The 15,208-nt window shown below is 40.8% G+C and overlaps 1 protein-coding gene across 15 annotated transcripts in view; it reads right to left on the reverse strand.

The window, feature by feature from the left end:
• The window catches only part of LOC115048351 (transducin-like enhancer protein 4), a 35,011-nt gene that overhangs the window by 12,383 nt on the left and 7,420 nt on the right, over positions 1-15,208 (reverse strand). For 5 of the 15 annotated variants that reach the window (XM_029509763.1, XM_029509761.1, XM_029509756.1 and 2 more), the window contains exons 5-7: positions 10,763-10,825; positions 7,450-7,524; positions 6,311-6,526 (exon numbers count right to left, since the gene is read on the reverse strand). In XM_029509763.1, coding sequence (XP_029365623.1) covers positions 6,311-6,526; positions 7,450-7,524; positions 10,763-10,825 — 354 coding nt within the window. Of the gene's footprint in view, positions 1-4,470; positions 4,488-6,310; positions 6,527-7,449; positions 7,525-10,762; positions 10,826-15,208 lie in introns of all 15 variants that reach the window. The other 10 variants (XM_029509770.1, XM_029509769.1, XM_029509767.1 and 7 more) reach the window with 6 other exon arrangements.

The following is a 15,208-nucleotide window of genomic DNA, read 5'->3' on the forward strand; positions in this document are numbered from 1 at the left end:
AGGTAAATAAAGAAGATGAACAAGTCTCACTTAAAAAAGTCTACAATCCACTCCACAGCTTGATTTCCAAATCACTGTAAAAAGTACCTGCCAAAAATAGTAAAAAAAAACAAACAAACAAACAAACTGTATGGCACAACACTAACCAGCAGGGCAACATCATTGACAATTTGACTACACAATCGTGGCTTGAAGTCAGCGGCAATATTTTGAAACCGGGGGATTTGGTTCATTGATGTCTCTCTTTTCCTAATCAAATACGGCATCCTTTAAATACCATTACTGAAGGATTAATCCTCTTTGAGAAGCAAAGATCAAAATAAGGTCAGCTAAACATTCCCCCTCTTGCTCTGCCTGTCCCTGCTGATCTCTCTCTCTCATTGGGAGGCGCTCCTTAGCCGGCAGACGGCGGACAGAGAGAAGAAAAATAAAGCGGGACCTTTAACTCGACCTTTCCACTAACTCACGCTTGTAACCTTTCCACTGCCCTTTGCCGTGCTGCAAGTGTTGATGACAAAGATTCTGTGGGGGAGGAGTGATGTTCAGTGTGTGTGTGTGTGTGTGTGTGTGTGTGTGGTCGGGCAGGACTTGTACCTGTTTACATTTTAGTACTCCGTATGTGCAAACACTGTAGAGATGTCAGTGTGTATACACGTGCGAGTCTCTTCTTGAGTGAGAGAGCAGGATGAGGCCGGCCGGCCCTCCCTCCCTCCTTCCCTCCCTGTCTCCCCCTCTCTCTCTCCCCCTCTCTCTCTCTCCCTCATTTCAGACTGATTAGATTAATTAGCCTGCAAATTAGCCCTTTCAAAAACATCAAGGCAAATTAATTTTGCTGCAGAGACAAATGAAGCCTCTACCGCGCACGAGCATTGTGTGAAGAACCGTGCCGTGTTGCTGGGTGAACGTATTAATTTACAAGCACATCGTAATTATATTTGCCTCCCATTTCAAATTGATTGTGCAAGTCCTGATAATGATACCTGTAACCTCCACTGTACTTTTTCTCAGTTACATAAACAGTCTCTCTCTCTAATTAGACTTATGGAGGCAGACAATCACCAAATCGGTCTTGGGCCGCCTCAAAGCATTCAAAACCAAATTAGAGGGGCATATATTAATTAATTAGCACTAAACCTCATAAACGTGTTAATGGGTTAGTGTTACTGAAATTGCCTCTTGTCTCCACCTCTTTTATTGTTCCTGAGCACATATGGTTTTATTGGCAAGCATTAGGAGATGTTTAATCACCAATCTGGCCAAGAGCTTCAGTCATTTTTATCATAACAAGACAAAAGTTTATAATATATCAGTATGAGAATGTGACGAGGTGGTCACGCTGGGATGGAGCCAGCTGGTTAGCATGTTAACTTTGGCAAAATAAAAGAGGACTTATAGAAATAGAAGCAAAACAAGTTAAGACCTAACATTGGCTTTGATTCCAACTGCTCAAGAGAAGGGATGAAGGTTGATGCTGACAAACATTTTCTTAAGGCTGGTAACTTTTGTTCAGACTGCAACATTGGCAATGGCAAAAAAACAAAACAAAACAGAAAGTCTCAACATCCTGTTAAAAAGGCCTCCAAAAGATGCTTATCCATGTGGATTGAAGGGTTTTCCAATGTAGGGCGCCTTAAATGCAGGTTTAAGGCCCCCCAATATGCCCGTTTCCATCTTAAACAATTACAAATTTTGTAAAAAGAAATCAAAATAAATCAAAGTTGGGTTATCTAGTTGGGTAAGGCCCAAAAGAACAGGTCAGGGTCGGTCACAGGTCGTTGTTTGAAGATCACCTGACTGCCATCGTGACAATGAGCATTACTGAGCTTTGTCACTCCAGCAAAATGTAAGAGGCTTTTCAAATGCAAAATACTGAGAAACATATGTAATATCATGCACTACAGTAAAAAAAGAACCTTGATGTGAGATATCCTGTCCATGACTGCAGCCAAGGACAGGAATCAACCTTAGCTTTCAGACAAGACGTGCCTAAAGTTCTCAGAGAAAGATGGAAATGTGAACATCTATATTTTGTGTCTAAAAAAAAAAAAAAAAGATTGGAAAAGCCCAGAATGCCTCCTTCAGGCCTACCTAAAAAAATTATCATTTGCATGCATTCCCAGATAATTCATCTATCACAATATATTAAATATATGCAACATGAAAAGCAATAACATCTTTACTTCTTTCCTCTAAAGCATCCTCCCAATTTTACCTTTTGTCACATTAACCAAGACATTATCTGCTCTTTGCCTGTATGTCCAAGCTTTTCTCCCTCACCGTAGTTACATCAAATACCCCGGGTTCAGGTCAGCTGATCTCCTCCTGTGCTTTTGTTCAATCCCGTTTGTTTCTCAGTGTAACTGTAAATCTTGTTTATTGGAGAAAAGGAAAAAAACGTCAGGGCAACTGCAGAGATCACAGCAACAACGAGCTGAAGCGTGTTTACTTCGACAAGTGATTCATTGTAAAGGTCAGTCCAAACTTGAAAGTGGCATCATTAAGATTAATTTTTCCCCTTTTCAGTAACGCGTGATCGCACGTGATCACAGATGAGAGCTTTGTTAAAGCGTGATTTAGTTTGAGTTACTATATTAAAGTCTCTTAAAAACAGAAGAATGTATTTCTTATGTGCCGGCACCTCCGTCCACACGTTCTTTCAGATTAACGAAATTCATCATGGTGGACTGACAGGAAACAACACGAATAGTCAACTCACACACACAAACCCGCACAAAAACCACAACCACATTAGTCAATGGCACTGACACAGTATCTGAACCAACAATGAGATTTGTTTGGTACCTATGAGTGACATCAGCAGGCCCGAGGAGCTTCACACCACGCTTATACTGGCAGACACGCAGACACACATGTACGTCCACGCCCGCACACCTTTGTCAGTGTGTGAGGTGCTAACGCCAAGGACATTAAGGCACAGATGTTCATGCAATTCACATGCACTGTACCCTGTGGACGGTTGCCAAGGCAACTGTAGACCACTGACAAGGGGCTTATTGGTTTCATGAAGTGACTGTTGGCCACCATGTCAAAGAGCAGCTCTGTGCGCACGCTTGTGTGTGTGATGTGAGTGTGTGTGAGCGCGTGTGTTCTCGCAGGGTGCTAATGAAGGGCATTCATCATTCTGGTCTCTCTATCTTTACCACTGATTTCTGACAAGCTCAAACAAAAATAAATGAAACTTACACACACACACACACACACACACAGCTAATCGCTCCCATCATGGTGCCTACAGCTCTGTGTCTGTAAACGTGCATGTGTGTGTGTGTGTGTGTGGAGGAAGGAGGAGGATATACTACATGGGGAGCAGGAGATAACATATTAAAACATTCTTCTTGTCTCCACCTACTCCAAAACACCAGAGAACACATCTATAACCCGTTAAAGTTATGCATGCGTGTGTGTGTGTGTGTGTGTGTGTGTGCGAGCTCAGGCTGCTGGAATAAAGAAATGCTAATCTGCTCATTGAGTATTCAACAAACCAAATGTTTGCCTTGGGAAAAAGAGCTCCGCTTAAGGGACTAATTACTACAAGCGCTGGTTGTTCCGTTGATCTGTTGCGCTGCCTCTCTCTGCTCCCTCCTTCACTAACCAAAATTTTACTTTTTTTTTTTTTTTTGCTTGTTTTTTTTTTTTTTTTTTCCTGCATTCATCCAAGGGCTTCTCTTTTTTTCCAATTTGGCACCACTTTCATGTATGAGATATTTTAAATGCATCTTTTTTTTTCTGTAGAAAGCAGTCTAGAATACATAAAGGATTAAAATTAGATTAAGAAGATACTAAAATTCTTATGGGAATATATTATAGATGCATGTCTCGTCATTACTTAATAATATTAGTGTGATGAGCTGCAGTCAAGAGTCTTTAAAATAGAAATATAGATCATAATGGGTAAACTATGTGAACACCCACAAAGATGGGGAATATTTTTAACATCAAATATTTCATGTGCAAATGCTATTCAAACAAATTTTTTGATTTACATCAAATCTGAAAATTGATGTTAAATGTCCCACACTGTGTAGTGAGACGTCTGTCTTTTTTATTATAAAGCAGGTCTAGGCTCTGTAGTAACACTGTTTTTAAAGTGCTTAGTGCACAGAGAAATACACAGAGCCAAGATTCAGAAACGGAGGTTTAAGACAAGTCATAAACTACGTGATGCCACAACAAAACACACCCCTCCTCCATGCCAAGCCCCGCCCCCCTGGATCCACCATTCAATATTGCAGGATTTGATTTCTCCAAGTGTTTACCCGGAAAGTCACATATATTTTCTTGTGGAGAGCCTGATAGCGCAAAATATAATAATACTGGTGGGGAACGTTAAAGGCAGGATGAGCATTTGCTGCCAAATTTGTGCATTTTATTTACATTGAAGGGTGTCAAAAATAAAATCAGATATTAAACTGAAGTCATGCAAAGGAAAGGAATTAAGGACAGACTTACCTTCACTGAGTCTCTGTCTGAGGAGGTGATGAGCAAGGGACAAAAAAAATAAAAAATTAAATTACAGATTAAAGCAATTCAAGTCTGGAGAACGACTGCAAAAACATTTTGAGACAATTAGCACAAACAGAACAATACAGCTAAAGATAGTTTAGTTATTTTTTAACAGTCAGTGTTGTTTAATGTGGACGCTCTGGGGGCTCCATCTAAAATCTCTCTGAATTCTGACAAAGATGAATGTGCTGCTTTTGCTGCATGAGCCTTGACCCTTTGTTTTGCTTTTTTTGTTTTGCCAATTGTGACTGTGTTATGTTATATAACCACAGTGCAAAAGCTCGGTAAGACTACAGTTTTGCATTTTCTAATTAGCATTTGAATGCTGGCTTTCAAGCTAAAAATTTAAAGGAGCAAAGCAGAAATACAGAAGTGTCTTGACCACCACCATTATAACGTGAATACTCTCTTAACATGGAAGACTGTGGCAGCTTCTGTTGTGGAGAAGTTCAAAAGGTTTGTCTGCTATATTTTTAACCAATTCTGTTGAGAGGAAAGTTAGCTAAGAATAAAGCTCAGAAGGATGTCCTATTTATCCTTTGTAAGTGGAGTTATTATCAGGCCTGTTTGGAAATTTCCATAGATTTAGTGAGAAGTGGCAAATTAAAAGCAAAACCTGAATGAATAGGTGGAGAAAAATAACAAATGCAGATGCTTCCTTGCAGGTGAATCAATGTCAATGTCAAGACGCACTGACCAACATGAAAACAGTAAGTTGGTTTGTCCTTCAGTTTGTCCATGCTGCACACGTGACCAGCCGCACCCACAAGCACAGACAAACAAAGCGACGCTAAATTTGCCAAATTGGCGACCACATTTTCAGCATGATTCTCAAATTTCTACTTACCTACTTACACTTGTATTCTCCATTACAGGATCACCTGGCTATTGATTGTGCTTCTATTTGAAGTGACTTGAAAGATGTTAGCTTTAATGTGGCTGCAAGTAAATGGTGATGCTTCTCTGCATTGCTGCATTGTAAAAACTCTGATAGTCTTGAATCAAGAGTTGGCATAAACTCCCTCAGTAACACACACACACACACACACACACACACACTTTCTCCACATACAGTAATTAAATGCCTGAGTTCAAAGCGTGGAGAAGAATTACAGCTGTTCTGTGTGCACTAGAGAAAAGAGGCATTGTGATGGTTGGGTATCACTCCTGATTAGACCAATTAAAATAGCTTAATTACAGATCAGTTTTTAATAGCTTTAACCGCTCCTCATTCAGACACCTAACAACCAAGCATCTGCAAGTACAAATTTTGATATATCTCAAATATGGCCGAATATTCTAGATGTGCAAATTATGGGATCATTAACTAAACAAATGAAAAAATAATCAGCATTTGTTTTTATTAAACATATTAAGAGTGAATTGAAACGGCGCAGTAACAGGCAAATTCGGAAATATGGGCCTGATAAAGGGTTGTCACTGTGCTTCACAATATATCAGACTTAAAAAAAAAATGGTGGCCTTTGCCTCGATAAATATCAGCAAATGTGTGAAAGTTTTAGGGCAATTTAATAACACAGAATACACAAATACAAAATAAAATTAAGCATAATGCGACAATTTGATAAAAATTACTAGGTTACCCTTATGTGTCTGCATCTGTCCCATACAGCTTGACTTTTATTGACTAAAAATGCAAGAGAATGTAACCAAACAAGACTTATTGTCACTGTTAGATACATCAACAAGCAGCGATGCATGCCATCTTAGACATGGACCAACACACAGAAACAGACTAACACAAACACCTACACCATGAACACACAGAGCAGGTCTTACCTCTTGGGTGGTCGCTGTTGTTGTCATGGTGTTTCCTCTCGTCTTTGAGCGGCAGCTGGTGACTCAGGGCAGTGGAGAGCGTCAGCAGGCTAGTAGTTCCAGCCCCGGGTGGGAGGGGGGGCTGGAGACCAGCCGGGTGAGGTGTGAGCGGGACGGGGATGGCGTGGCCGTGAGAGAGGTGCTGAGCCTGAAGCTGCTGCTGCTGAAGCAGACACAGAAACGCTGATTAAAGCTACACTTTGATCTGAAACTCCTCCACGTGACAGACATGGCAAGGTGAAGAGGGAAATTGGAAAGCTGAGGGAAGGAGACTAAAGAATACAGAGGCGAGGTAAAAAGGTAAAAAAGAAATTAGCAGCACATATGATACCTCAAACACCTAAAGCCTGACCAGAGGCCTTTTTCGACTGAAAAATAAAGCTATCAGTGCTCTGTGGTCACCAAAATCCGGTTGCACTGTTCCTAAACAGCTTTTTCCGCACTGTACTTTTTGCCTTTATTGTGAGAGCCACAGTAAGAGAGAGACAGAAAAGTGGGAGACAGGGACAAAGGTTGACATGCTGTAAAGGCTTCAAACGAGCCCCAGCAGTTAGGATGCAACGCAGGCGCCGGCCATACTGAAATTTCCTCTTATGTATCAGCCAACATGCAGTGACACGTAGGATATATCTGTGATGGGCTACAGCTTGCTGACATCTGCCACGGAAAATAACAAAGATTTAAATGTCTGGCGGAAAGCAATTAACAGACAAAATAGTCAAACCATTCTTTTCAAAACATATTCTGTGATATTGATAATGAGAATCTGGTGTAATGAAAAATCTGTTCTTGACATTGGCTCATCACTGAAAAATGTTCCTTAATTTGTTTAACTCGGGTACAACTTGTATAAAACAACTTATTCATCTTTGTTGTCGTAGGTACATTTGATATGTTACTGTGTTTCTCTTGCAGAGCAATAAACTGCCCATCCTTCAGCATTAGCACCATGTTTTCTTCTTCATATTACTCTTTTCCTATTACTCTGTCTGTACCATTTATCTCTTTTAGGTCTGTCTTGCAGAATCTTGTATTTAGTGTGTGTGTGTGTGTGTGTGTGTGTGTGTGCGTGTGCAATACACCCACTCCTATGATGGCATTGAGTTCAGCCATGGTGACCTGCTTGGCCCTCTCCACCGCCTGCACCACCTGCTGCTGGTGCTGAGAGACAGAGACAGAAACAAGCAGACGGAGTGAGAGACTGAAACAGCTACTGAGACGGAGAAAAGAAAAATCTGCTGATTTCAGACATCTGTTTTTTTTTTTTAAAGAGGCGCTAAGAAGATCTATGGACAAACAGAAGGAACTGCAGCAACATCCACTCAAATGTATTCTTTCAATCAAATAAAGATGATTATTAGGCTTGGTAGGGTTTTTTTTTTAAGTCTTTGAATATGTGTAAATCACCTACCGCCTCCATCTGTTTGTGCCTCTCTTCAATAAAACATGAGCCAGCTAAGCTAAGTTTTCACCAAACTTTAAAGAGCCGGACTTTATCGATCAGCAGAGCGTTATGTAGCCCGACGCACTCTGGTTCATCTCACAAACTGCAGCAGCACAAGGAGCTACAGTAACTTACTTTAAATGTACCACACTTTTTTTTGGAGAAAATGGTAAACGGGTTCTACTTATTGAAGACAGGCCGCATTCATCCATCACTCGCATGCTCGCGCAGCCCGTTTTCTATCACAGTATACACAGTATACGATACACATGCGGTGGCAGTTCAGTACCTTCCACTCTCTATCTATCTTGCACTCTTGAATGTGGGTAGGAGGGACCAGGGATCAAACCACCAACCTTTCCATAAGCGAACGACCCACTCTAGCTCCTGTGCCACAGCTCAGTTCAGACCAGATCCAGTCCGAAGCCATCAGACACAAACTTGAAACACCTCTAAGTCATCTTTGCATTTTGTTCTTTACTTGGAAAAACAAGTTCTCCTTCTCGCAATATGATATTCACCAATACGTGCAATATCTTTCAGCTGACAGAGGAAATTGGCAGCTAATTAGGGGGTGTTAGTTGGGGAAGTGTAATTTGCACTGGCCAGTCAATCCCGTCTTTGGAGAGCAGACTTTGAAAACCAAACTGGTGATGATCCAAAGAGGTGGCTCGTGTTTAGTAATGTGTCCATGATTTACTGTAGCACAGGTTACCAAACTTCCTGATACGAACTCTTACAATATCTTATGCAGAAGCTCAGCATGTGACAAGACCCTGCAAACTTACAGCGTAAATCATTGTATGCATGTTTAATTTTTGGTACGATGAAACATTTCTCATCCATCAGTTTTTCAGTCACAACAGATATAATCAGAAATCTGATGCAATCCTGTTTTCTGTCGTCGGCCCAGTCCGCCCGCACACCTCTAGATGGTGTAGCTGTGAAACTGTCAACATCGAGAAACTGAGACAGGGACAGAAAACGAGTGAGAGAGACAGCTAACGGTGCAAAGTCATCCAGAGGGTACAGAGAGAGAGAGACAGAAAAAGACGGATCCAGACGGTGAGAGCAGAACATCAAAGTAGGCCAGAGATGAAAGAGCTTATCAGGTGTGGAAATGAACCTGACCGTTGAGTTCAGCTGCACTTCGGCAGACACAAGCTAACCTGCACTGCACTGAACCTGACACACACACACAAAGCTTCACCAGTCTGATGAGTATTGGCAAACAGATCTTAAACCGTTAGTACTGGTCATTCTAACTACCGCTCTGGGACTGGGCGCAACTAAAAACTTTTACACAATGTGAAAACAAACATCTTAAATTCTCTCATCACTGAGGGAGGTTCACACAGTTTACCCCAACACAAGTGCAGAAAACAGGCAAAAAAATAATAATAAAACATTTTCAATCCTCAAAATAGACAAGAACAAAGCTTCTTGCGATAATTAAAAAAATAAATAAATAAATAAAAGGAAATTCACATCTGTGATGGGATTAATTGGATCATACTTGTTGGATCAGCCAACAAGTATCATACTATAATCTACTATTACTATAATCATACACCAACAAAATGATAGTCTGGTCAAAACAACATACCAAAACTTTACTTTATATTAAATGGCTTCATTCGATTAACCTTATAACTTCACCTTTCAAAAACTCTCAGAAGAGTTTCGACTTAAATTCATGATTTCAGTCAAAGAAATAGCATAACTTGGACTCCCAGCTCTAGGACTCACTTATTTAGTTGTTGTTGCAAATCTATTATTAATGATATTTAAGGTGTAGACCCAACCCCATCGAAATCTACATTATGCATTATTCTCTGGACATATTGGTCTTCGCATGGGTAAATATATTTTTGAGCAATTATTTCTGGATACAGTAGGTTGAATAAAGCATCATCCCATTGGTGTCAACAATGCTACTGTCAAAGAAATTAACAAACTGTGGGAAGGAACAACATCAGAAAATGACAAAAATAAAATATAAGACAAAGAGCGCTCGCAAACGCACGCACACACAGTCGACATGATTTGCTGCACAATAATAATGTGATTCCTTTTACATTTCATATGCGCACTCGATAAACGAGGCCGTGCATCAAAACAAAGCAGTAAAAGCTGCTCCCTCTCCCTGCCTCCCCTCTCTGCGGGCCTCAGGGCTGTGTAGCAGCACCACAGTCTAATGCCATTATTCCTAATCCACCCTAAACCCTCCTAATCCATAGCTAATCTGGAGGAGAGCTTTGGAGTCCCAACTAACTCCTTGCTGCTGTTCCCACCCCTCCACACACACAGGCACACACAGGCACACACACACACACACACACACACATTTGCACATGTGTACACACACACAAACATGCTTTCAACTCCTCCAGAGGAAGGATTTATCGGCTAAACACACACACCTAAAGATTTCATAATATACACACTGCATAAAAATCACTTCTCACACCCACCACTGTGCACGCATATGTCCACAGTGTATTCTAAGACATTTTTATGTACATTCAGATGGACAAATGCACACAAACACAAATAAAAATGGTCCCCTCATGCACACACACACACACACAGTCATCCACTGGCTCCTGCATATGTTAGTGGGAGACATTTAATAAATTCAGAGCATATCTGCCTATCCCGAGAAGGGAGGATTAGCCTAGGATAATCTGTGAGTGTGAGTGTGAGTGTGTGTGTGTGTGTGTGTGTGTGTGTGTGTGTGTGTGTGTGTGTGTGTGTTTACATGCTAGTCGGCATGCATGTCTGTGTATTCATATCTGTCTGTTTTGCCTCACAATCCACCACACACTTTTTCTCCTCCTTGTAAGGTTCATATCTGTGTCTTTTCCTTTCTCTCCTCTCCCTGTTTCTTGTCTCTCCTCTCTTGCTCTCACCCGCCTCCATCTTAACTCAGTGACAGGCGTTTTTGAGTCTTACCTCCTGAGAGAGGAACGGGATGACTTGGGCGCAGATCGCGTTCAGCCGCTTGACGATCTCCGCCTGCAAGACACATGTGGGCACAGAAAACACAATCATCTTCAAATTCACAGACTGACAAGAAGACAGCCGTCCTCTGCACCCAACCCACATCTGCTCGCATCAGTTTAATGTGTGCTAAACTAAAGTAATAACCTACACAAACATATATATATCTCTAGGGCGAGTTTATGCAAAGTAGCAGTAAAGTAGCATATGCTTTTTGCATTTGCTGTTAGACACATATTATCTGGTGACTTTGGGCTCCCAGGAAGCATTTTAAATTTCAGAGTTTGATAAAGCATTATAATTAGCGGGAGGAGAAAATGAGCAGCAATGACCATGAAAAGAGCAAAACAAACAGAAACTACAATATCATCCGTGGAAATAGAGCCATCCAAGAGTGACCCACACTGTTTGACTGAGAGCACCAGTGTCACCAACACAAACCCCACACAACTTCATCACTGAGTGATTATTTTAGTAGGTTGTACAGTCCAAGAAAACTTCAACTAAAATGGAAATGATGGCGTGATTCAGTATCATTTTCTGCTCATCTGCTGTGCACAAAAACATTCACACAGGCCCAGATGAGCACACAGATTTCAGTCCCTCTGCTCCAGTCCTCCGATCTTAAAACATTTTTAGTAGCTGCATCTCCCCAGACACACACATGTTCACCTTTTCAATGACATACGTTCAGGATAAGGCAGGAAAAGGCTGCTGCCTTTATAGCTTTTGCTATCCAATGATTACAAATTATTATGTCGTATTTGGAGCTGTAGAAGGCTTCAGGACAAGAATTTGCATCTGAATGAGTCACAGAGACAGCGAGATAGTGCAGTAACACGCGCGCACACACACAGATTTTTGTGCTCGTGTCTAAAGCTCATTACAGTAAAATTATTTTCAAATAGCCCTGACTTTGGCTACGTGATCATCATTCTTGTAGGTGAAGCCAACATATATATATATATATATATATAGTGCTATCGAAAGAGTGTAGTGTTGCACAACATAACCAAGCAGTGCATCCATTACCCACAATGCAACTGACTGCCCCAAACAAAGATTCAGGTGCGTTACAATAGTAGTAACTGATGCAGCCACAAATGATGAGAGCAAATACTCCGACACCAGCTCACTGCAGTTGTTTTAGAAGTTCCTTCAGGCTGGCTCAGTGTCTTTTATCACAATTCAGACATCCCAATAAAGACTGTGTTTATGTCATGTGCTAAAATAAATATAGCAGGAAATATACTATGGCTGCGTAATGAACCTCTCACCAAGTTAATTTTGCTAATGTTAGTAATCACTTTCACTTTCGGCAATCTGTAGGTTATAAAAACTCCCTTTGACTGAATGTGACCTAATGTTCAGTCCCAATTAGCCTTAGCCTGCAATTTAAAGACAGATATGATTGGCACAACCTCTGCCCATACAAAGCAACCTTACTTTTAAAACTCATCACTTCTGCTAGTTTGAAAAGCCCAGCGTCTTCCCATTGTCTGGACAGGACTGAAAGTTTTGGAAAGACACAACTATCAGACAGTGAATGCAAAATGCACAACAGGGGTAACTATTGTTACTTTAAATACAATCACAGGTCATGGCTCAAAAATGAGGTTAATTAGCACCATATTAATCTTTTATCAAATGTGATCGAGGAGAGTTTGAAATAAGATTTCTATTGACTGATAATGATATTTATATACGCCCAGCCTCAAAATTCAATATCAACCAGGTAACATCTCTTATCCTTCAGTATCTCTGAAAGGTTATTCCACTGCTACTCTCCCTGAACATCAATCAGCATCAGTCTAATGGATGATTTGTGAATATAAATCCAGGATTTGGCCCACTTGATAATTTGCAGGAACGCAGGCAGAGGAGTCCACTTGAGCGAATCGCTGAAGGAAAATTTAAGACACCTGTGAGATTTTTGTCGACTTAATCAGTTAAATTAAGAGCCCACCACCTTGAGAGGCTGAGATAATTTTCATTAATTCCACTGAAGCAACATGGCTGACCTTGTCAGGTGCTTGTTTCATTTATCCTTGACAGAGGTGAACTTTGCTCTGGTATCAGCGGTAACAGAAGGCCCCAGAGGCCATGAGAGCAAACCCACTGATATAAACCCTTCAGACACAAGCACAGGCAACACTTCAACGGGAGGATACACAGATGAACACAAGCATGTGCACACAGACACAAGCAGATACACACCTCCATAGCCTTCTCTGTATTCAGCAGATGTTTTTACTGAACCCAGGGGTTGGCTTTTAAAGATTATACAGCACTCTCTCTCTCTCCCTACATCAGGTAGGATTTTTTTTTTTTTAAACAGGAAATTGCCTGATCCACTGTCCCAAAGGGAGTGCTAGTAGTGCAACTCAAATCCAAACACAAACACAGACAAAGGATAGACTCACAAAGAAACACTAATGGGCACGCAGGGAAGAACAGCATCTTCTTTATTTGAGAGACTAAATGCATAAAACTACACACTTGTGATTGACTGCGGGAAACATAATTTTGTCAATACTACAGAATATAAAATCTATCTGTCTGTGATTCACAACACAACAATCGTGTTGTTGTGATTTGCATGAGGGCTTTTAAAATGTTGGGTATCTTATTAATGAAACAACATTTTTGAGAAATTATGTACAGCAGCAAACCTAGTTTTAATCCAAATCAGGGCAATTAAGGAATAAAAGTGCAATTAAATTTTAATCCATCAAGGGTATGCATATTTATTATTATTATTATTATTATTATTATTAATTGTATTCCATTTGGGTGAAAAAAAAAATCCTGCAAGATTTTTTTTTTTTTTTGGGTTCATGAAGTCTAAAAACTACAAAAATGTCTTACATTTGCAGCGCATATGCTGTGGTCCCCGGTTTGATTCCCAGCTGACTGAACCTTTTCCTATATGTCACTCTCCTTCTACCTCTCCCATTTCCAAGCTTTCCTCATTGTCACATCAAAATATTAAAGGCACAAAATATCCCAAAATATTGGACCGAAAAAACCCTTCAGCGCCATCTTTGACACACATCTTTTTGATGATGTTTTGTTTTGTTTTTTTAGGACTGCTGTTCTGAGCTTTTTAAGCTTTTAAAACTTCAGATCAACTTCAGAGGACAGGAGCGTGGAGGATTTAGTGAGACGTGGGATGTCAGTGCAGCAACTATCAGTAGAGTCATGGAGCCATTTAGAGTCAGGCACATGGGAAACTCTGGGGAAGGGTGCAGTTCAGCTTACCTGTGATTAACTCAGAGCTGCAGCTGCACACACAACCTAAAACACTGACATTTTCATTTTATATTTAACGTTTATCCATGGAAGACTTGCTGTGCACACATGCCCTTTTTCATCTTGTTTCTGCCTCACATTTGTGCACACTGGGGAGCTGCCCAGTACATATTAGCCTGTGAGAAACTCCAGTGAAGCAGCGGGTTTGGGGTTTAAGAGCCTTGCTCAATGGCACCGTAGTCCTCGGTGCTAAGCGGAAACAGGGCCATTTATCATTTGGCAATCTTCCGTAAAGTAAACACCAACGCTGAAGAAGTGTATGAGTGCATGCTTTCTCTAATCTGGCATAAACAAACAGGTCAATGAGACGGCGAAAGGACACCAGATGGAAAAGGATTGTGCTCCTCAGGTAAGCAGGCACTGCCACAATAAAAGCAACTCCACCTATCCAGCTAACCTGAAGTTGGCAAAAAAGACCTAATCACATGTTTCAGCAAGAGCCAGAAGACAACACAGTCACAGTTGTCATTTTATTCCGAAATATAATCTCTCACTAAACCAAGCCGAGGTATTTCTGTGCCGAAACCTTAACCACCAGCATTGGCGCATCATGACTTTGAGTTTGGAGGACAAAAGTAGTGATCCTTTTGATCGGGTTGCCTCCGTGTTTTGTGTTTTGTGTTTTTGTGTGGCTTCAGTCAGGAAGGAAAAGGTGCAGTTAAGCTGCAATAAAATAGCATGATAAATAGTAATAATAATAATTCTTGTGCTTTTGCAAGTTTGAACACCCCAACTGTTAAAACTGATTTTGAAGTATTTTGGGGGTATTTTATGCCTCCAGAGGAGAGTTGACAGAAAAGAAATTGATACAAAAGTCGTTGGTCAGACTGAACTGTGGACGTTGCACTTCTATAGACAGAGGATTATGGCGTTAGGCCAGCCCGGCACAGCAGTTCCACATATTGAAGTGTATGAATGGCCCGATGTAATCTTTCAATGTGTAATGAATCAACAGTCAATAACGAAATGAGAGCTTCAGGACTAGTGGAGCAGCAGTAAAGAGATATAGTTCAAAAGGTGTCACACACACTTTCCCTCCTGCTGTAGCTCCTGCTGTAGCTGTCAATGTCAATGCTTTCATGTACA

Source organism: Echeneis naucrates, chromosome 9, assembly GCF_900963305.1.
Source record: "Echeneis naucrates chromosome 9, fEcheNa1.1, whole genome shotgun sequence".
NCBI classification, from domain to species: Eukaryota; Metazoa; Chordata; class Actinopteri; order Carangiformes; family Echeneidae; genus Echeneis; species Echeneis naucrates.